Below are 23608 nucleotides of genomic sequence, written 5' to 3' on the forward strand. Positions count from 1 at the left end.
ACCAGAGGTGCAAACACTGACAGAGATTAGGGGGAACACAGCCCCATTACCGTCCCACAGAAAAGTGATGAGCTTTGCTGGAACCTGGGAGTGATAAGCTAAAAGATAAGAAAAATACAGAATGGAGCATACAGCATGTAGATAATGTTTGTGTCATGTGTAATAATTCTATTCTTTAATCTGTGACCATTCCAACTTTTGAGTGAATATTTGTCATCTGCACATAGCTGACTTTCTCCAATGTCAATTATATTGGATAAGTATATTTACTATTGGGCAAATGCAGCTACAACAAAAGAATTAGCATGAAATTTCTATTGATCAAATTAGTAACAAAAATTTAATGCACCATTTGTTACCAAATATAGTAAGTTCCTTCCATGTTTATTGGGCTTTTAAAATCTGTCTATTTAATATTTATCACATTCAAACAGTAATTGTTAAAATGTAAACTGATGGAATTACTTTATTCACTTATACTGTCATTGCAATAGGAATCACAAGCAAATCATCTTGGCCTGAATCCATATAAATATTCAGGATTTAGAGAATTGAACATTTGTGGCCAGATTCTGCACCTAGTAGGTGTAATGGTAAAGATCTCTCAAAACTGAAAGGACAATTTTGGCAATTCCGGAGAGTCTCAAGACTGCAAAGTCTCTCCTAGCAAGGTCTGAACAGGAAATATGGTCATTATCGTTGAAGTTCACAGCAGCATCGCTTTACTTCTTAATTGCAGCTGAGTGCAATACTGATTGCAGTGGCTGATGAATGAGTGTACACTCATATTGGCAGTAGATTCTTCCTCTCTACATTCAGTGGTAATGATATCATACTGAATTGGCATACAGTCCTTTTGACCCAAGACCAGAATCTGAATCCAGCCTTGAACAGATATCAATTAAGATCAAATTTATCAATATTTACTGTCTGCAAAGGAAATACAACAGGTTAATACCAATCATCTCACAAACCCTTAGCATAAAATATAGGCAGACAATAAAACTAACAGAATAACAGGAAATAGTGACAATGGATTAATAAACTGTGTGCTACACATTCTTACCAATCAAAAACAGCTGTTAAAATGTTCTGAAAACATATAACTGACCATGTTAAGGGCCTGTGAAAGACTACAAATGAGCAAGAAGAATGTAGCTTTCCCCACTCACAGTAAACATAATACTGAAACAATTGAACTGTCCTTAAAAAAAAGATGTCTGTGGCATTGCTTATGAGTTGTGTGATGTTTGGAACACAGAGTATAAACAATTGGCCTCTGTTCAGTCATACATTGCAGGATTTGAGGTAATTGTAGCTTGTACAGACTAAGTTATAAATTGTAGGCTCTGGGTCAAAGCCCACATAGGTTCATTTCGAAACAGAATCTATTTTGCATATGTAATAAAGTTACAAATCTAGTGCGAAATGTCAATTTCTTGCCAGTATATCATGCATGTAGGATATCAATTGACAGATGGTTTGCACATGCATACAAGTCTTAAATTGCAATGTTACAATGGGGTGCTGGCATGAGATAATGGGCAAGGCTGAGTGTGGCCATGGAAAAAGATTCGGAAAAGATTTTGGGTGGTGCAGGCTGACAGTCAATCAAATAAGTATATTTTGATATAATTTATATGTTCATGATGTCTACATACAATCTGGAACAAGAGACATAGACAGAATACAAGGCAAGGCAACTTTTAAGGCCCAAATGGACTGCACTTATCAATAATGCCATGGGGCTAGAAAATACCTAAAAGAAAGACAGGTTTAACTCTGATGCAGCCTTAGGCAAGGTCAATATAGGCACAGCATGAAACACAATTGGTAAGCCGGTGAGAACTGGGACCTCATTTCCTCAGAACAAAGGTCCAGAGCGGGAGGCTGTTTGCTGCTCTGGAAACCCAAGAATACAGGTCAACAGCATGAAAAAAGGCTCTTTGGCTTATCAAGTCTATGCTGGTCAAAAAAAAGCACATAACTATTCTAGTCCTATTTTCCAGCATTTGATCCATAGCTTTGTATGCTTTGACATCACAAATGCATATCTAACTACTTCTTAAATGTTCTGACGGTTTCTACCACCACCACTATTACAGCCAGTGAGTTCCAGATTACCACCACCCTCTGGATGAAGCTGTTTTTCCTCACATCCCTTCTAAACTTCCTGACCATTAGCTTAAATCTATGCCCCCTGGTCATTGAAGAATAGTGGTGTACATTCTGCTGAGGCAAGTGCCATTATAGGACCACAGTTCCTCAGGTTTGAGACAGCGGTATGTACCAGGATGGGAGACTAGGCTGAATTAAAGACATAGTGGACATGAGGGGATCATTGAGAAAACTAATTGTTACACTATTTATTTTCTCAAAAACTGTTAGAAAATTACATCTGCAATTATTTTAAATTACAGTTTTTGTGAAAATAGTGGAAATAAACAACAGTTACCACCACAAAAGTCTTATAAGTTGTCACATTTCTTTGATTAACTAGAAGATACATGAAGTTCTAACACAGCATGACTTTTTTTTAGCTTTCCTGCCAGCAGACTCACTTATTAAGCAGCTGCTTTTAATATTTTTACATTAAAAGTTTGGAAATTGACAGGTTGACTAATTTGCGAACAGTTGGTTGTCAGTAGCGACTGACTATTCTGCAACAACTGTTGATGCAGTGGAGTTTATTCAGGGCTCATTAATGCACTTATTCTGCTTTATGTTGAAGTTGCTTAGAAATGTCCAATCACGGGAATATTTCTGAAAGATTGAACAATGGATTGGTTTCTAGGTCAGAATAGTTAATTAAAAATGGAAATGTCAAGCCAAATATCTTGGGGTTCACATTTATCACCATTTCAACTGCTGGTTCACTCTACAATTCAGTGCTGAAGCTGAAAATACTGTAACCTCACAATTTACTTTGTGACTGGCAGAAAGTTGAGAAACTCCATTTGGATCAACTCCAGATTTTAACTTGGCTCTAAAACTAAATAAAATCCTCCCAAAAAAATTAAATTTGGGAAATTCAGACAATATAGAATCTTTCACGTGTTTTCCCTTTTTCGCAAATGATTGTTTTTTTTCTCATTTTGCGGTAGGAGGGAGCAATTATGGTGCTTAAGGATGTCACAGGGACAAGGAAGTATGAGGTTATAGAGGGGTCTGAAACACAATGAGAATTTTAAAATCACAGCATTACTTTACTGAGAGTCAATTTATATCAACAAATATATATAGGTGATGACTGAACGGTACATGATTAAAACACGGGCATGCGACTTTTGGATAACCTCAAGTTTATTGAGGGTAGAATGTGGGAGACCAACCAAGAGTGCAGTGAAATAGTTGAGTCTAGAGATGAAGGCATGGATAAGGATTGTAGCAGGGGATAAGGTGAGGCAGAGCTGAAGATGAACAATGTTACAGAGATGGAGATATGCTGTCTTAGTGATGGTGAGGATATGTGGTTGGAAGCTCATCTCAGCATCAAACGTGACACGGAGGGCTGGATATTTTATGCCCCCACTATGTGTGTTTTCAGTGAGGGCATGTAAGATAGGTCAGATGGATAGAACACGACCTTCCCACCCACCCATGAGATCACCCCCATGATACAAGGGATGGATGTTTACTGAAATAGGCAGTAAACTCATGGTCTGCAAATAAATATGGGTTAATTGAGCTTGTTAGAAATTCAGTTGAGCCCGACATTATTGTGCCCACATCAGGATATGTTTGGTATGAGAAATTATTCTTTTAAAAATCTTCTAAAATGTCAGGAAGAGAGGTATTATTTTTGGAGGGAGTTGTTTGCCCATTAGTGAGCAACAGCCAGAAAACAGTAACCCAATCCTCACCACTTCCTCTTGTTTGCACGATTGTGAAAGTCCACCCTTCCAACACTCCCACAGCCCTTCCTAAGAGATAAAACCAATCTTGCCCAATACCTTACTTACATTGATCCAGGACCAATGGGACCTCCTTCCTGGGCCTGCCTGCAGTCCCAGCAATGCCCAGTAGGGAACTTTGGCACTGTCAGGACTATTGGAGCTACTGGCAGATTGGTCAACAGAGGATGCAGCTTCCTGCCAAGGGCAAAGGTGACACATGCAATAATTTAGCTGTCTGCAATCAATCATTGGCATGGAGCAGATTTTTAATCCATTTCACTGCTGACTTGTCCTCTGGGAAGGGTGGGGCAACCCTTCCCATTCACCATAAATTGCCCCAAGTTTGCAAACACACCAGTTTAACCTCAGGCAGTTACCAAGGAGAGAATGGAGTTAGTGATTAGAAAAAAGTTTGTTCATAATTACTAAGTTAACCGTTATTATCTGATGCTTTTACTGCACAACCATACAATAAAACTGACTTTTTCAACATGGATATATTTCCAAAATGTCATTTTGTTGCATTTCTTAAATACTTGTAACTTCTGCAATACATTTATATTAAATTATCTTAACATTCTTGATCCTGATTTTCTGCAGGGTGCTTCAAATCAATCAGGGAATGTTCTGCTGAAGATATGGTGAGAAATTGGGGTACCTCTTGGAGAAATGATGACTTCTTATTGCACTTCAGGATTTGAAATATACAATCAAAGTGGAATTCAGATTTTAACACTGACCTTCGTTGGTTGATCAGAGGGAGGTTGGTACTGCAGAACAGAACATTACGATTGTTTCACATCCATTGTCAACATTAATCACTGAGATTGGATTAAGCACAGACTAGACTCCTATCTACATTTACCCATTTCATGCACTTAATCAGCTGTTCTGGAGAGACTACCAATCTCATGTTGGAACGATTAACTCATTTTCACTAAGAACTGGGATGAGTTTGCTCTAAATTCTTAGAACCATTATATCCATTAGAGAAAGGCTTTCATGCTATTAGTCTGAAATCAATTTAAGTCCAGATCCCAAAGGTGGATAGTTCGTATCCTACTACTCATTCATTTCATGCTTCCTACATATATTTGCCATTTTTGACAGCTATAATTTATGTTTGCACAAATTATTCTTGTATCTCTTTAATCCTTGCTAAAAATAAATTGTTCCAAATTGTGCATAAGATATCCAAGTTTCGATGTGTTGTACCTGTCTTTAGCAAGAGACTAAAATTTCCTCTTTTATTGTATTTGTGATGTAGACAAAGGGTTTAACATCAGGTCTATTAGTCTATTAGCGTCCTTTAAAAAAAAACAAAAGTCCCCTTGGTTTTATTAATACAGTAATCTGCAGAGTATGGCTCAAGGATGAAACCTTCGATAAGTTTCATGCTTACATATACCTTCATGCATTAAAGTTAATTTGATTGTACTTAGCAGCTAAGAGTTAATGTTTTTGCATCAAAATTTTTTATGACTTAAATCAATCAATGTCCAACTACATTTACAGGGAGAGCTTGATAGTATCCCATGAAAAATTCTCCACATTTCATATACACAGCAACGCAAAATACAGAAAGTACATAAAATGAGAATACTCCACTTGCAACATTTACAATGATGCATAATACGAACAGTTAAATTTTAATTATTTGCTAGATTTCAGTTTGTTAATCATTAGGCTTTCCACATTCGTGTAGACAAAGACGATCAGCAATGGCTCTGTGGACAGCAAACTCATCCCTGAATCAGAAGTTTACAGGGTCAAGTTTCACTCCCGAATTTAAGTGATGTGGGCTACGGCGAGATCTGTGATAAAATTGAACAGGGTGTCCAGTGAGGACCATCCCAATGTTGAGAGCATTTTGCTCCATCTTTCATGCTTTTGTCAAGTCATGTAGTGAGTTTTCCACTGAGCAAAGATGAGTTGCATTTCAAGGAGGATTATTGCCCAACTAACCTCAATAATATTCAGCTTCCTAATTTATCCTATCCAACAAGCATGTCAAACAAGCTAGATGCAAAGAAAAATTGCTGTGGAAATCAGAGTGGGTACCTGGCAACTTCAGCTCACTGCTCATTCCAGACGACCTCTGTATTGCTGAGCACCTGTAACATCTCAGGGTATAATTCACGGACACCAGTCACACACACACACACCTCAATCATGGACACTGGCATCTGTTGTTTGCCAACCCACCGTGACCACCATGGCACTTCTCTGATAGAGTTGCAGGCCATTCAGGAGGCACAGATTTACATTGCAGATGGCACCATCAGTTGGCAATGAAAGGCTGCAGCAAGGACACTCTACATGCACAGACTGGCATACAGCTCACAGATTAGACCAGGCTGCATATCAAGCCTGATCACTTAGTCTCTTAGTGCTCACCTTGACTGAGTGCCTACGTGCATGCTTGCAGCATCCATGCCTTACCTGGCCTGTTGGCATTTTAGCCAGAGGCATTCTCAGTGATGGAGGAAACCCAAGGTATTGGGGGAGGGGTAGAAAGAATAGCATCAGGTACATGATACACGACAGGACGGGTATTAGTGCCACCCAAAGAGGAAGTGGAGAGGAGCAGATTTGGCATCTTTAATGTGTAATGCAAGATTGAGGGGCAGGAAGGACAGTTGGAAGCAAAGTTCAACATGGTTGGATTTCACACTGAGGGAGGAAATGGGTTGACAGGGTAGTGTGAAGGTACAAGGGGACATGGAGGCTCAGGGAGGAGAACCTGGTGACCAGACAGAGTCTGTGCTCACTATGTTTCCCATGAGTTGCATTCCCTGCCATCACATAGCCTTCTCCAGATGCAAAGTACCAGTAGAAAATGGCTGGAACAATACCCAGAGTAGACAGAGTCAGTGTCAGTTTGTTGTGCAGAAGCATTTACTGGGTGCTAGGACTTTAAAGGAGCAATTACATGAAGAAGTCATTTGCAAACTCCAGCAACATTTCATTTGCAATCATTCCACTGCCCGCATGCTGTGCATGCAAAGCCAATTTGTACCATGACATTGGTCCTTGCAAATTGAACGATTGGGCATCTCAAAGAGCATGAAGTTAGCAGCAATGATTTAAAAACAGTCCAATGCTGGCCAAAGTTGAACAATTATTCACAACTTACAAGGGTGCTCTGGGAGCCCCCCACCATCACTTTATCGTCTGTCTTCTAAATTGAACAATGGTCTGTACTGAATGCAATGAATGGCTGATGTGGCTCTGGGATGGTTTCAGAATACTGCAGGGGACGCCTTCTTCATGCAATGTGTTGCCCACTCAGCCAGTGCGGTACCTTCGCCAAGTTGTTGCATGTGCAGAGGCTGAAGCTGAATGAAAGATGGAGGCATGGGCCTTGTTATCAGATTCTTTCTTGCATATCTCACTGTGAGGAGTGGTGTGTTGAGCCCTCCTCTGCAGGCTTGCCACCAGACACCGTTCTGAGACCCAAGAACCTCTTTCGCTCCTTATGTTCCCAATGTAGGTCATTTCCATTGGGACTCTTGTACCTTGTCACTGGTGAGATGTTGGTCACTGCAGCTGCCTTCCTAAGAAGATGAAGACAGATGAAGGAGGACTGTGCAGATGGAAGGCCTAGGAGTAGCAGCAGGCCACCCGGAAGGACAAGCAGCACCCAGGCAAGGGAGAGACACTGCCACAGAGTCTCTCAAGAAGACTAGGATCCACAGAAATCTTTGGTCCTGACTCCAGTTCCTGGGAATGAGTGAAGTTCAGTGTCAATGTGGGATTCATTTGTCCTGGGACAATGAGATAGAATTGGGTCAGATGCTGGAGTGGGACCTAAGGCTTGTATGAGTAGGAGGCCATTCTCTTCCAGTGGCTATGCAGGTGACAGCTGCTGTGAACCTCTGTATGACTAGTTCCTTTCAGAAAAACAAACTAAGCTAATGATGACTGTTTCAGAGAACAAAATTCTTAATATATTGTCCTTTACTGAAAATATATGTATCATGGGCTCTTCAATGAAGAAAATGTTGACAAGACAATCAAGCCCACAAAATGTTTTTTGGGGCCATCACTGCTTTTGCTTTTAAAGCATCAGTTAGCTTGGTGTTGGCACTTCCACCTGAGTTAAAAGGATTCCAGTCCCACTTTTAGACTTAAGCACAACCTTGAGCAATATTTCAATCTCATAAAGGGAGAGATGTGTTAGTGGAAGTGCTACCCTTCAGAATAGATGCTGAAGTGTGGTCCAATAGGTCTGTTCAGGTAGTTATCTTCCACAAAGAGGAGAAGAGAATGTAATTGATGCCTTAGAATATATAGCTCCCACAACTAATGCCATCAACTGATAATTGATCTTGTTGCTTTCTGAGGGACTATACTGTATATATGCACCATTTATAAATCAATAGTGCCTCTACTGCAAAAGTAAATTAATGGCTCTGAAACATCTTAGGATATCCTAATACAAGAAAATGCAATTTGCATAAGATGCAACAACTTCCCTCTCCCCTCCTCTGTCCTCAGTTTCCAAGGCACCAAACACTTTCCAGATGAGGCAGCATTTTATGTGTACATTTTTCAATTTGGTATTATTTCCCAACAATACTTCATTCAGTGTTCACAGTTTAATCTGCTCCACAACATAGAGACTAAACAAGAAATAGGTGACCACTTTGCTCACATCTCCGTTCAGTCCACAAGTATGACTGTGGACTGTCAGTCACCAAGCATTGTAATTTTCTACTTGCTTTCACACTGTTCTTGGCCTCCTTCACGTTCCAATGAAGTTCATTATAAACATGGGAAATCACACCTCAAAATTCAGTTCTCAACTCTGCAGCCTTCCAAACTCAACAATTTCTGACAGTAATCTCTGCTCCTATTTTATTTCCCTTTTTTTGGACATTTTCTTTTTAGTTTTATCTCCTCACTTGACTTTTGGACAGCAGCATTTATAATTACCATCTCTCAAGATTTAATACACTCTGAAACAGTTCCAATGGATTGGAGGATAGCTAATATAGCCACACTATTTTTAAAAGTATGTCAAGAGAAGATAGGGAATTATAAGCTATTTAATCTGATATTACTATAGGGAAAAATGCTAGAGTCCTTTCTAAAGAATTTGACAGCTGACCATTTGGAAAACAATGACAAGATCGGACAGATTTAATAACAGACAATAAATGCTGGCCTAACCAGTGACGCCTCATACCGTGAATGAATAAAAAAACTGCCACCCATGCCTGGCCTGGCCTACATATGACTCCAGATCTACAGCAATATGGTTGACTCTTCAATGCCCTCTGGGCAATTAGGGATAACAATAAGTGCCGGTATAAACAGCGACACCCAAATATCATGAATGAATTCTTTAAAATTCACTGGTGTTTAGAAGAATGAGAGGGGGTCTCATGGAAAGCTATAAAATTCTAACAGGTCTAGACACGGTCAACACAGGAAGCATATTCCTGGTAACTGGGAGTCCAGAACTAGGGGTCACAATTTAAGGATAATGTAGGCCATTTATAACTGTGATGACTCCAGAGAGTGGGGAGCCTATGGAATTCTCTGCCACAGAATGCAGGTTAGGCAAAAACATTGAATGCCCTCAAGCAATTAGATGTAGTTCTTACGGTGAAAGGGATCAAAAGGTACGGGACGAAAGATGGAACAAGATACTGAGTTGGATGATCAGCCGTGGTCATATTGAATGGCGGAGCAGGCAAGAAGGGATGGATGGCCTTTTCCTGCACCTATATTCTATATTGCTATGAATTGTGTTTGACCTTGTCGCGTTCTCCTCCAATTTCCCAATGCAATTTATTTACAATAGAAGCCTGGATGAATGTAACATCTATCACATGACCAATGGAGTTTTTTTTCCCTAACGAAAAGTAGCTTTGTGATCAGCATCAAGGTTAATGACATTACAATTCTAAGCATGAATATTTCATCATCTGCAGACTCTGCTTGAATAGACACATTTTTACCTCAGCAAAATCCATTGGGATTATTAGCATTTTCTCAACCTTGAAAAGATGCTATTCTAAGGAATACAAGTGTCTACAAAGCCAGTACCTTTATGGTCATTTGGAGTCACACTGGGGCGACTATATGTTCAAAGTGGAAGAACTGCCTTCTAACAGAGGTTTCAGGCCATTCGACATTAATGCAAATGGACGCCTTTCTGTCGCTTCAACTTGCTTTTAACGAGCAAGTGTATGAATTGATTCAATAAGAATCACTGTGTATACATCAAAGCATTGACAGATTGGGTGCTACTTTATTAGTAAATTGCCTGATATAGAATGATTGTACGATTCAGTATTAATGAAGCATTATTCTACATTGCAAAATATGCAAAGAATGTATACTCTTTCAAAATACAGAACAATATCAGAATTGAATCTAAAGAGAGTTGGTTATGAATTGGCTACATCAGATGCAAAAGCGAACCTTTTTCCTCTTGCTCTTAGATAAATTATATAACTGACTTAACCAATGTATATACATAATCTGAAAAAGATTTTACTTTCACTTTTAAAAAATCCAAACTTTTTAAAAACTGAAATTATAAAACACTTTTCACAAGCACACATACTTCAAAAGATTTACATTAAACACAGTATTTTTGATACGTAATTAAGGTTGTAACGTAGTAACCATAGCAGTTAATTTACACATGGAAAACTCCCACAAACATGATAATGGCCAAATTACGTTTTTGGGATGTTGACTGTGGGCTAAATATTGTCCAGGACATCAGATATAACACTCTTGTTTGTCTTCAAAACAAAAAACTGACTCCATCTACACTTCTCAATGTCTCAGAAAGGCAGCCAACATCAACAAAGACCCGGCCCACTCTGGTCATAATCTCTTCCAAGATCTTCCATCAAGCAGAAGATACAAAAGCTTAAACACATGTACTAACAGGTTCAAGAAGAGCTTCTTCCCTGCTGTTATTAGACTTCTGAATGGGCTTCTCAAATTTCAAATGTAATGCTTATCCTGCTTTTGTGCACCCTCTTTGCGGCCGTAATTTTGTATTCCACTCTATTCAATCAATGATCTTCATACGTTATGATCTACCTGTACTGCATGCAAAACAAAACTTTTCACTGTACTTAGGTACATGTGACAAATATAAATCAAATCAAATATAATGGGATCTTTTACATCCAAACCAGGCCTGGGTTTAACATCGCCATAAGACCATAAGAAGCTGGATCAAAAGCAGGTTATTCGGCTCATTGAATCTGCTCTGTCATTCAATGAGATTATGGCTGATCTGATAATCTTCACCTCCACTGTCCTCCCTTATTCCCCCAATCTTGGGTTCTCATAATGATTAAAAATGAATATACCTAGACAGCTCTCTGCAGTAAAGAATTTCTCAGATTGACTACCATCAGGGAAAAAAAAGAGTCCTCCTCATCCCTGTGTTAGATAGGTGACTATAAATCTGAGATGTCCCACAAAAGGAAACAACTTCTCCACGTCTATCTTGTCAAGTTGCCTAAGAATCTTGTACATTTCAAAAAGGTAACCTTTCATTCTTCTAAACAGCAATGAGTACAGGCCCAACTGACTCAACTTCTCCTCCCTTTATACCTGCAGTGAACCTAGTGAAATTTCTCAAGGCTGCTTCCAAAGCCAGTATATCTTTCCTAAAATAAGGGGACCAAACAGTATTTCAGGTGTAATCTGATTAGTGCCTTTTATAGTTTTAGCTAAACCTCCCTATTTTTACACTTTAATCCCTTTGAAATAACTGTCAACATTCCATTTCTTTCCTTATTACCTGAACTTGGATGCTAGCTCTTTTGTAACTATTGCACGAGAATCCCCAATTCCCTCCGTGGTGCAGCTTTCTGCAATCTTTCACTATTTAAATAATATTCATCTCTTCTGTTCCTCTTGCCAACATGTGTTACCTGAAATAATCCTACATTATTTTCCATCTATCCAGTCACTAAACCTGTTTATATCCCTCTGCAGACTGTGTTACTTCAGTATTTGCCTTCCCATCTGTTTGTGTCATCTGCAAACTTGCCGATAACATATTCACTTCCATCATCCAAGTCATTAATATGTATTGAAAACAATTATGGTCTCAGCACTGATCGCTGTGGTATTCCACTAATTGCAAGCTGTGATCCTTAAAATTCCTCCCATTATCTCAACCGTCAGTTTCTCTTCATTAGCCATTCCTTTATCCATGCTAACATACTAGCTCCCCATCCCCTCTACACACCATGGCTTCTTATCTTAATAAATAGCCTTACGTGCAGCACCTTATTACATTTCAGAAATCCAAAGAGATTACAATTTATGGTTCGTTATCAATTCTGAACTTTTATTATTATGTTTGTACTTTTGAAGGTCTATAATCTGGGACTTTTCATTTCTTTATTTTTTCTAACTTTTTTTTTCTTAAGAATTTGTACTAAGAATCTGTACCTCGGTACCTTTGTACCTAAGATGACGCTGTAAGTGGCAACTTTTAAACTTTTCGCTGCACTCATGTGACAATAAAACTAATTCAAATTCAAATCTCCTCAAAGAACAGGAATAGCTTTGTCTAGCATGGTTTCCATTCATGAAACTATGCTGCCTCTGTTTGACTTTAGTATGGGTTTCTAAATGTTACGCAATTACATTCTTTCCAATATTTTCCCAATAAGAGGTATTAAGTTAAATGGCCTTTAATTACATGTTTTTGTTTCCCTTTCTTTTTGGATAGGAGTTTTCCATTAAAAGTTTTCCAATCTTGTGGGACTTCCCCAAATCTAAGGAATTTGGAAGGTTAATGATTATATATCTACCCTCTCTACAGCCATTTCTTGAAATCGTAGGATATAGTTTGTCAGGTACAAGGAACTTATTGGCCTTTGAGGCCATTAATCTCCCTTGTACTTTTTCTTTAGTGGTAGATATCATGTTTATTTCCTACCCACTTTGCACCTCTTGATTATGTAGAATTTTAAGTAGAATTTTGTAACACTGTTGATACACTCTACTGTGCAGACTGATGCATAGTATTCAGCTCCTCATCCAAAAGACATAGATACAGCATTCCAATGGCAGTGTACTGGTATGTCAGCCTTGTCAGTTGCACTGTCAGAAGATTGGCTGGCTGGCAGAAAACAGAGCATAGACAAGTCTTTGGCTGAATGGCAGGATGTGATGACAGGAGTCCACAGAAATCCATAGTGGGGCTCCAACTTTTTACAATTTACATCAGTAATATAGATAAACGGGATAAAAGCATAGTCGCTAAATTTATAGACAATACTGTGACAACTAGAAAAGTATGCTGTGAAGGCGGCATAATGACATTTCAGGCAGATATAGATAAAGTTGAGTGAATGGACAAAACATCTGGCAAATGGAGGATAATGTGGGAAAATGTGAAGGTGTTGACTTTGGCAGGAAGAGTTGTGTTTGTGTCGTGAGACTGGGGAGATGCATATTTTTGTGGAGCCCTACTGGAACTCTCTGAAGTGGAGTGTGATACACCAAAATAATAATCCTGAGTTGATTAGGCTCATTAATATTCAGCGGCCACAATCCTCTGATTAAAGGGACAGCAAAAACTGTTTTGCTGCGTGGGTACAGGTCCTTACTAGGGCTTTCCAAAGAGGATTATGGTGCACCAAACTGATCACCATGAGATCCTACATTGATTAGACCAATGAAAATGTAACTACCACAATCCCCTGATTAAAAAGAATTTTCTTTACATCAATTTCCTAGTTTTGCATGAGCCATGACTGTACTGCAGTTGGTACAGTGCCAAATTCAGGAATGGTTTAGGGGAGCAAAAATCAAACAATTTCAAAATTAATGAAGTGCAGAAAGCTGAGAAAGGAGTCCATCATTTGTATCTACCTATTGAGAGCTCTTTTCAATCACATTGAAGAAAGTGGAGCATACATTAAGTCTTACTCTATCTAACCATGAAGAAAGATTAAGAAAGTTGAGGAACATCAGACAACAATCTGGGAATGTACAGCACTGCTGCTGCACTGCTGATCTTCCTGTACAGAAGTGGATCATTTGGCATTTTTTAGATCTGATCCATATTTAACTGTGGCCATCATGAGAACAGCTTTCAGTGAAGCATCACTGGATACTGATTGCAATAAATGATGATTACACAAAATGATCCTTGACTCCCATCTGATTAACAGCACTAATAGCCCTCATTCAATGTAAAAATCAACTGCACAACTTTGGTCCAATGGACCATCAGGCAAACTAGTTATTTAAGTGGAGAATTACACTGGAATTCGAAGATGCAGAGAGATTTTGGTTTTCTAGCGCGTGAGTCACAAGAAGTTAACATACAGATATAGCACATAATCAAGATGGCTAATAGATCCAATCCTTTATTATGAGAGGAACTGAACATCAAAGCATGAATGCTATACTTCTGTTACACAGCACATTGGTGAGACCACATCTCAAATATTCTATGTGGTTTTGGTTTCCTTAGTTAAAGAAGAATGTAATTGCATTGGAGGCCATTAAAAAGGAGGTTTATGAGATTGATGTTTGGAATAAGCAGATTGTTTTTTGAGGATGGATGGAAGAAGCCTAGGCTTGCTTCACCTAGAGTTGAAAAGAGTGAATGATGACTTGATTGGAATGTTTAAGATCCTCAATAGTCTTGACTAGATGGATATGGTAAGGATTTTTCCTTTTGTGTGTCAGTCCAGAACTAGGGGCTACTGTTTTAAATTAGCAGTCATCCTTTCTTGACAGAGATGAGAATTTTTTTCTTTTTCAGAGGGTTTTAAAACTTTGAAACTCTCTGCTTTTAGAAAGTGAACATGGTTTTGTGAAGGGGAAATTGTGAAAGGGAAAACAAAGAAGATGGATAAAAGGGAACCTGTACACATGGTGTACATGGACTTCCAATAGAGATTTGTTTAGGTGTCATATCAACGCCTGCTATACAAAACAAGAGGAAAATGTTTAAAGGGTAACATCAGCATGTACAAAGGATTGGTTAGCTAACAAAAAGCAGACAGTAGGCATAAATAGGTTTTTTTTTGGGTTGACAATCCACAACTAGTGGAGCACGGCAGGGATCAGCGGTAGTGCCTCAACAATTTACAATCTATATCAGTGACTTAGATGGAGGGATTGAATATAAGGTATAGGTTTCCAACAATGCAAAGATATGTAGGAAAGTATGTTATCAAGAGGAGGGAAAGCATCTATTTCGGGACTAATTTAAAGGAAACGTGGATCTGCACCCAAAGTGCTGTAACTTGCAAGGATACAGACCAGGTATTGGTAAGTGGGACTGGAATGGATGAATAGTTTATCCACCTGGTACAGACATGATGAACAGGAGGGTATTTTGCTGTGCTGTAACTTTTCTATGGTTCTATATAAACATGTTAGTGAGCAAATGTGTGGTAGATGGTGTACAATATGGGAAAATGTGAACTTGTCCCCTTTGGCAGGAGCTGTAGAAAATATTTTATAGCAGTATAATAAGGAATATGGGTATCCAGTGCATGAATCACAAAATGTTAATATGCAAGTACAGCAGATAATTAGGAAGGCTAATGGACTAATGGCATTTATCACAAGGGAAATGAAATATAAAAATTAGGGAAGTTTTACAGAAGCTATGCTGGACCTTGGTGAGGCCAAATCATTCTAGTCAGCTTTGGTCTCTTTATTTAAAAAAGGATAAAATTCTGAGAGGGGTCACTCAAGGCATTCCCGAGATGAAAGGCTTATCTTATTAAGGTAGGTTGAACAGGTAGCAACATCCTAGGGTGATCACTAAACAGAAACTGAACTGAACCAGCCAAGAGCAGGTCATACACCAAGAATTCTGTGTTATTAACTCAATTCCTGACTCCCCACAGCATATTCACCACACTCAAAACATATGTCAGGAGTGCTATGGAATATTCTCCACTTGCTTGGATGAGTGTAGTTCCAACAGTACTCAAGAAGGTCAATTACACTCAGGACAAGAAAATCTTGATTGGTACCTCATTCACCATCTTAATACTCATTCCCTCCACCACCTACTCTCCATGGCAGCAGTGTCTGACACCAACAAGAGCACTGCAGCAACTCATCAAGGATCCTTCAACAGTACCTTCCCATGCAATCACTGAAGGTATAACACTTGCCCATTCACCACCTCCCACCTCACTGTCGAAGGCATAAAACACACCTTCCAGGCAAAGCAGCATTTTACTTGTACTTCTGTCTTCTTTACATTGGCAAGACTGGTTCGTAGAACATCTGCAAGGTGTCCAAAGAAATGACATCAACCTTCCAGATGCTTGTCATTTCAATAAACCATCTACCTCCCATACTAACATTTCTGTACTGGACCTGGCACAGTGTTTCAACAAAAAACAAGCTGGAGGAACACCTTATTTTCCTCGGATTCAATACTGAATTCCAAAATTTCAGAACATGACCTCTGTTCTACATTTTTTTTTCACATGTTCATTTCCATCCGTTTTACATCTGTCATTAGCAACCATATTATCTTTTGTTCTGGGAACCCACAATCTGTTCCATTCAGTCCTTCTCCCCCTCTATCAACAATATACAAACCATCATTTCCAACACCTTAGTCTGAAGAAGTGCTACAATGGACTCTAAATGTTAACTTGGTTTCTTTCTCCAAAATTTCTGCTTTTATTTCAGATTTCCACAGCCACAGTATTTTACTTGCATTCCTCATTTACATGGTAGGTTCACAATCATACAGCATCTCAGCTGAAATTATTGACTGAAAAGGTGTGTATACATTAAATGCTTTATGCAAATCTGTGTCAAATATTGAGGAAATTTTACATCTTTACTCTTACGTGCTGTAAATTGAAATTCAGATAGCATTGAATGTAATTTTCCAATCATTTTAATTAATAGCCAGAAGATTGCCCACTAAGGACACCTGAGTTCCAAGTAGGTACAAACAGTGCTAATTTTACCATCAGTTCCACAAAGGTTTAAAAAAAAACAGATACCAAGCAGTGAATTGAATTTATGCTATCATGTTCCTAAATTGGACAGTATGTACCCCATGCCAAAGGTGAGTTTAGCATCCATCAAGAAGAGTTCAAAATGCCTAAACCAGAAGCAACATGTCTTTCTGGCATAGGTGCAGAACTCAGGCTGTTTTAACCTTCAACTGAGCATATGAGACAAATAGAAACTTAAATAAACTGACTGAATGACAGTCATCCAGTTGCTGTGTGCAAGAGAATGTATGATGCAAAAGATCATAATATATAATAATGATACTCTAAAATGATACTCGAAACTTTATCATCAAAAGCAGATTCTGCTGTCTAAATATTTCCAGTGTAATATATCACCAAGTAGGAAGGATCCAGGTACATTCCTTGGTCTTATGCCATCAGCTAGGCTGGGATAGAAGGAAGGAAACCAGCCAGATTTCCTGTTTTTAATCAAGACTGTTGGAATATATGGTTTGTGAATGTGAGACAGAAACTGGTTTGAGTCTGAGTGTGATCCCATTCCCCTCTATGGAACCCCTGTACTCTGGGACAGCACCTGTCACTTTGGTACAGTATTCTCTTTCAGTATTTTTTGACCAATGAGATAACAATGGTAAGACCAATCTCTTCCAAACCCACAGACTGAGCAAAATGTTTTCAGGACAAACCAATGAATAAGATGTATAAACAGAAATAGGAAAGAGCTGCCTCAGCTGCAAGAGCCATATTATCTCGCCTTGGTGACCCCTCATGAGAGGGAGTTTGGATGCCTCATCTATAAAAGAACATAGTTGTGCTTGAAGCTTTCCATTCCTGTATTAATCATCAATGTCACTAGAGAAAATAAATAAATTACAGAGCATCTGGAAGCACAGTGTTTGTGTATAAAACCATATCAATGTTGTTTTATTAAGAGGGAATCATACACTTCAATTGTGAAGAGACTAAACCAGAACAGAATAATGACAGCTCTTCATCACTGTTATCTGGAATTAGGAAGTTATTTTTCAGACATATGTTAACGTGTTTTTGTGATTTGTTTACACATTCTTTTCAACAGCTAAGAAAATGGGCATGTCATGTTTGTCAAAATATCATCTCTCTGCAGAAATGTATCAAATTCTATCCCTATTACCAATCATACCCAACAACAACAGTTATTTAGTGTCCTTAACAGAGTAAAACATTTCACAGAAGCATTACGAAACAAAATACAACACACAAGACAACAACAGAATGAAAGCAAAATACCAAGGATGTTGGAAATTTCAAATACAACGTGCTGGAAAAGCTCACAGAGTGGCAGCTTCTGGGGACAGAGAAATCAAATGGATGTTGTGCTAAACATGACTCGTCTTCAGAAACCTGCTGAGCTTTTCAGCATCGTCCTTTTATTTAAAGTAATAATCTACATGAATGTACAAGTAAATACATAAATTAGGAGCAGGAAGAGAACATTTGGCTCCTCGGGCCTCGTCCACCATTAGGTAAGAATATGGTTGATCTGATTGTGGTCTCAACTCTACTTTTCCGTCAAACCCCTGTATGTTTTAACTTCCTTGACAATCAAGAATCCCATTGAACTCAGCCTTGAAAATATTAAATGATCCAACCTCACTTGTGGAGAATAAAACTTCACAGGCCAACGGTCCTCAGAGAACAAATTTCTCCTCACCCCCTTCTTAAAAAGGATGCCCCTTTTTTTAAAAACTGCTCCCTAGTTTCCAGTTTTTCTCAAAAGTGGCAGCATCTCCTCAACGTCCACACTGCTGTGATCCCCTCAGCCCTTTTTTCCAAGATAGATGACTAAACGTTTAGTCAAAAGAGAAAGATTGGGATGGGGAAGAGTTTAGGGAGGGAATTCTAAAGTTTATGTCTATAACATAGCCACCAATGGTGGGGCAGTTAAAATAGTGGCTGTTCCAAAGGCCAGAACCATATGAAAAACCACAGAATATATAGTTTCAACTGTAATACAAACAATATATTAAAATAATCCTAATAATATCAGAAAATTGTTAATCCTTTTTTTGTGAGCTAAATGTTTAGATTATCATGGAATGTTTAGGATTGTCAATTTTTTTTCAATTGAAGGAAGTGCAATTTTCAAACTAATCGAATTAATTCAAACCTTTCTAAAGTAACATTCACCTTAATTGTACATTCCCAAAACAGACTAATTTTTAGGTAGCTGACAGTTACCACATCAAGAAGCCCTGTAACCACAAGTTGCCTGTTGAAGCCGGAACATTTTTGGTTTCACATTAGTAAATCATCTTATTCTCACCTATTCTGAATTGGCTATTAACACATTCCAAGGCTTTTGTTAGAGGGCTACAGACGATTTGTATGTGATTAATGAGGTAGACTGCAGAACAAAAAGAGGTGCAAGGTCACTTTAAACCATGGAGGTTACACATAGCAATTGGTGTTTACCAAGAATGGGATTCTACAAACGTAAAGGGGGGAAAATTATTTGTAGCTTGTTCAATTTCCAGACCTTTTTTTGCTGAGATTAGTTCACCTGTGTTTACCAATTTTCGACAGTACTACTTGGAGCAGTAAGTCACAATCTCTGGATGTATTGCATTCATTCTACTTTGACTAATAATGTCTGTAGTGTGATGACACATCATAGAAAGCACTCAAGTCTTGTTAACTGGTGCACCTGTAACACGTCAGCCTAGGTACTGAAAGCACCTTACACCACAGGTGTTTCTGCTATTTATACATGCGATTAGCAAGAATTAAGTTCAAGCATTTTACTATTCACGTGCATTTCAAAATTGTCTGAAAGGCAGTTCAATAAATTGAAGATTATCATCCATTCTTCTATGTGGCTATGTGCTTTGTCTAAATACATATCCTAGAAGAATCTTCAACTGATTTGCGTTGTTAAGGCATATTGTTACATTTGCTCTTTTGCTCTACAGTTAATCCTATCACAGCTTCAAAACTGCTTAGTTTCCTTCCCCAGCACTCCCACCATCCCTGGAATGGTCAATGCAGAACAGGATCACCAAAATGTCATCAGGGCACCAAAAGTTGATTGCATATACTATTTGCATTCCCTGGAAACATAGAAAGTTGAAAAGAGAGACCAGACTGAATATTGATTTAGGATTGTGAAAAGAATTGACAGGATGGATAAAAAGGATCTTTCTCACATACAGGACAAGGTCAGGAGGCTAACATCAGAGCCAGGCCCTTCAGTAGAGAAGCACTTAAAGGCCGGTGGGACTGTGGAACTCCTTCCTGTTAATCCTGTTGAATTCTTGTTTAGGGACACCTCCTGCGGAAGTGCATCACCTGTCCTACATCCTTCACCGCTGGAAGAAAATCCAGGCATATCCCTCAGCGGTGGGGATACACAGTCGATCCGATCTGTTTGTAATTGCGGTAACAATGCGGGATATGACCCGCGCACCATGAAGCGCTGTGGCCAAAACTGGGATGAGGAAACTGACAAGGTTTGGACCTCAGTAATTCACGCACAAGTCAACTCAGAACTGAGAGTTTAAACTCCATTCGCTTGACAACTAAAACTGCGCCCTTCATCCATCAGACCAGTCACACAACAGAACGATGTCAAAGTCTGCCCCAATTCAAAGTGATGCTTCAGAAAACGAAGGATTTTTAAAAAAATCTTTTTTGAGATGGGGGGTCATTTCAAACGACATGTGTGGGGGGGTGCGGTGAAGTATAATTCTGCTACGTTGAATAAGAAATACGTTTCTCTGATGAGCCAGGAATCCTCTCCTTTAGAGACAATGTCAATATTGGTGTAATACAGAGATCCTGTTTTTCCAAACCCATTCCCCTGACAAGCCCGTTTCTCTCTCGCTCTCTCCAAGAGCTCCTTCATCGCCCTGGAGACTAAAATCCTATTTTTTGCGCCATCTCTGAACATAAAAAGCCTTTGCAATTTCGAGTTCAGGCAGCTTTCTTTTGGGACCAATGAAACCACGTGTAAAAACTAAAATAAGCAGAAGTTCCAGATTTGTCGGGATCAAACACCTGTCCCCTAGGTGTATATCTACATGTTTTTTTAAAGAAAAAGTTTACTATTCACTTTCCTGTGCCTAATAAGATGTAGATTCTTGTTAAAGGAGTAGTGGTGAACAGTGATGGGACCGAATCTGCCCGGTAATTGATAAACAGAAACTCGTCCCAACAGGAAGCCCACCCGCAGACATTCACCTTACCTCTACAACTACAATTGAGGGGAGTTTAAAATCGCTCACCTTGATTGCTGGACAAATGAGCAGAAATCTGAACAAGATCCATGCGGCGGTTTCGAAGGGGAACCCAGACATCTCGCGATTGCAGACAGTGTATATTCTGTTTTTTTTTAACAAACGTCTTTTCCTTCTCCTGTGTTTATGTGGAATGTGTGTGTGTGTGTGTCTGTGGGGTTGGGGGGGGGTCGTGTTTTCTAAAGGCACCGTCAAGAAGATCAGCAGGAAAACGGTTGCAGCTGAGTACGGGGATTGCCCCCAGGGTCACTCCCACATGTGTCTCTCCGTGACTGGCATCGTTTCCAGTTTGAATCCGCCGACTAGGAGTATCTCACCTCCTCGGGTGTCTGTTACCAACAGCGCGGAAGATGAGCTTGTCTCAGGATAATGCCGAGTGATCATATGGCTGCAACTGTCCCGGTTCTGGAGTTCTCGGTTTCTATTGCTATCGGGTGTGCGTGTGTGGGTTGTGACGGGACGGCCGTGCTCTCTCAGCTTCTATCACTGCACACACACAAAACACATTAACGTGGTGCTTCGGTGGGCGAGGCCCCTGATACACACTCCCTCCCTCCCTGCCCCCAGTATCTTCACCACACACCACCCCCCGGGAGAGAGAAAAAAAAACAGGACAGCCTTTTGCAGCTAATGGACAGAGCAACACAAATATTGATCTGGTCTTTCACCAAGTTCACCGCTCTCCTCCTGCCTGACTTTCAGTCCTTCAATACAAAAATGGAAAATACTCAGAAAAATATCTCACGCTATATCCCTTCATTTCTGCAGCCGGAGTGGACAAACAGGTGGAAAGAGTCCCAAATATTGACGAAGTGGATAACTTGAAGGATAGCTTATATTCAGCATCGCTTCCACAAACACGCCACTCCTATCTCCTGATATTTCTTTCCCCAGCTGTTTTAGCGCCTGTGGCAATTGGAATGCTTTAAGAAAAACAATCTACTCCTGGTTTTAGAGACAGAATAAAAGTACAATGTTCTATTGTTCTCCAAGTTTTTTTTTGTTAAACCCAGTTTATAACGCTGACAGCACCAATGGTGCGAGGAGGCTTCGACGCCAAAGACAGAGCTGGTTGACAAAGATATTGCTTTGAGGTGGAGGTCACAATGATAAAGAGAGGTATGTCAGACATGGAGTATCTGTGTGCAGTTGGCTCGCTTTGAGAAACGAGATTCCGCTGCCGGCGCAGTCTAGGGTTATTGGGACAAGTACAAGAATGTAAAACGGCCCTTTTTTTCTATCCCCATATTCTAGGCTTGAATACTGCGAGTGAGGAGGTTGTAATCTTGACGTTTAATCTTACTCAGGATTCCCAAACGAAGTCACAGCCCGTCTCTTCAAACTTTAACCCTAACCCTTCTCTAAACAGTTCCCCTAAATACCCGGCCCCGGCGTTCAAGTGAAACGTATTCTGTTTGCAAAGCACTGCACTCCAAACTGAACGTATCCAAGCTAAGGTCGAAGCCGTTCCCTGCTGCTATTCTGACAGAAGAATTTTTGTTTTATTTTTCTTTCTGTCTCCCCCCACCCCGTTTGCTCAAGCCTACTTGTTGCCGACACACCTGATTGTGAGCAATTAGTTTAGGTATCACCCGCTTTCACAATTCGCGACCCAGTTTAGATTTTGTAAAAAGATTCTGAGGTTACTTCGGCTACATTTGCATCTTTGCTTCTAAATGTTTCTGACGACTTTTATTGACGTAAGACACATCACGTATTTCTTGCAAATTAACACCGACTGATTAAACTGTACAATTTGCATTGGATGGGAGAGACCAGAGTGAAGGTACTGTCACCAGTGAAGAAGTGACAAATAACCCCCATTCTTTTAATTCACATAGATTATCATTTCCTACCTAACTGCAATATCACAGATTAATTTACATTGCCCATGCATCATCTGATAGATGCTTTTTGACCCAGAGTAAAATAGATTTTAGGTATTTAAAGAGCACAGTATTTGACTTGCTGTTTTCTAACACTGGGCAACTAAACTGCCCACTCAAACCCTTCACCTAGTATTCTCTCAATCCAGGCTGCTACGTTCCTCCTGATATTTTCATTGAGAAACTGCCCTGATGGTATCATTCAGCTCAATTTCTCTAATCTCCTCACCCACACTAACCTACCTCCCTCTGAACCTGTTGCACTGTATTCTCTCAGATCTAATTCAAACATTGTTGTTGAACCTGTCAAAAAAGAAGTGTTATTTTTGCCAGGTATACTGACCTTTCCCTAGCTGAGGCCAAACACCCACTCTGATTCTTTCTCTTCCATTCCCCTGGTTCAAGACCCTGCGCCAAACATGAAACCATTGCGTCCAGGATTGTCACTGACCTTATCTCTGAATATTTTCCTTCTGCAGTTTCCCACCTCATGATCCCCCAAACCTGAACTTTTACCTCCTTCCCAAGACCTTGCAAACAAGATTGATATTGTAGATCCATAGTTTCAACCAGTACCT

At 39.5% G+C, this 23608-nt stretch overlaps 1 protein-coding gene across 1 annotated transcript in view; it reads right to left on the minus strand.

The window, feature by feature from the left end:
* Window positions 1-21595, minus strand: part of LOC109921924 (ADAMTS-like protein 1) — a 499722-nt gene extending 478127 nt beyond the window's left edge. The window contains exon 1 of the mRNA XM_048595307.1: window positions 21133-21595. Within this exon, the coding sequence (XP_048451264.1) occupies window positions 21133-21204 (72 nt within the window). The 5' untranslated portion in view covers window positions 21205-21595. The remainder of the gene's footprint in view (window positions 1-21132) is intronic.
* Between the last annotated feature and the right edge of the window lie 2013 nt (window positions 21596-23608).

Source organism: Rhincodon typus, chromosome 3 (genome assembly GCF_021869965.1).
Source record: "Rhincodon typus isolate 14 chromosome 3, sRhiTyp1.1, whole genome shotgun sequence".
NCBI lineage: Eukaryota > Metazoa > Chordata > Chondrichthyes > Orectolobiformes > Rhincodontidae > Rhincodon > Rhincodon typus.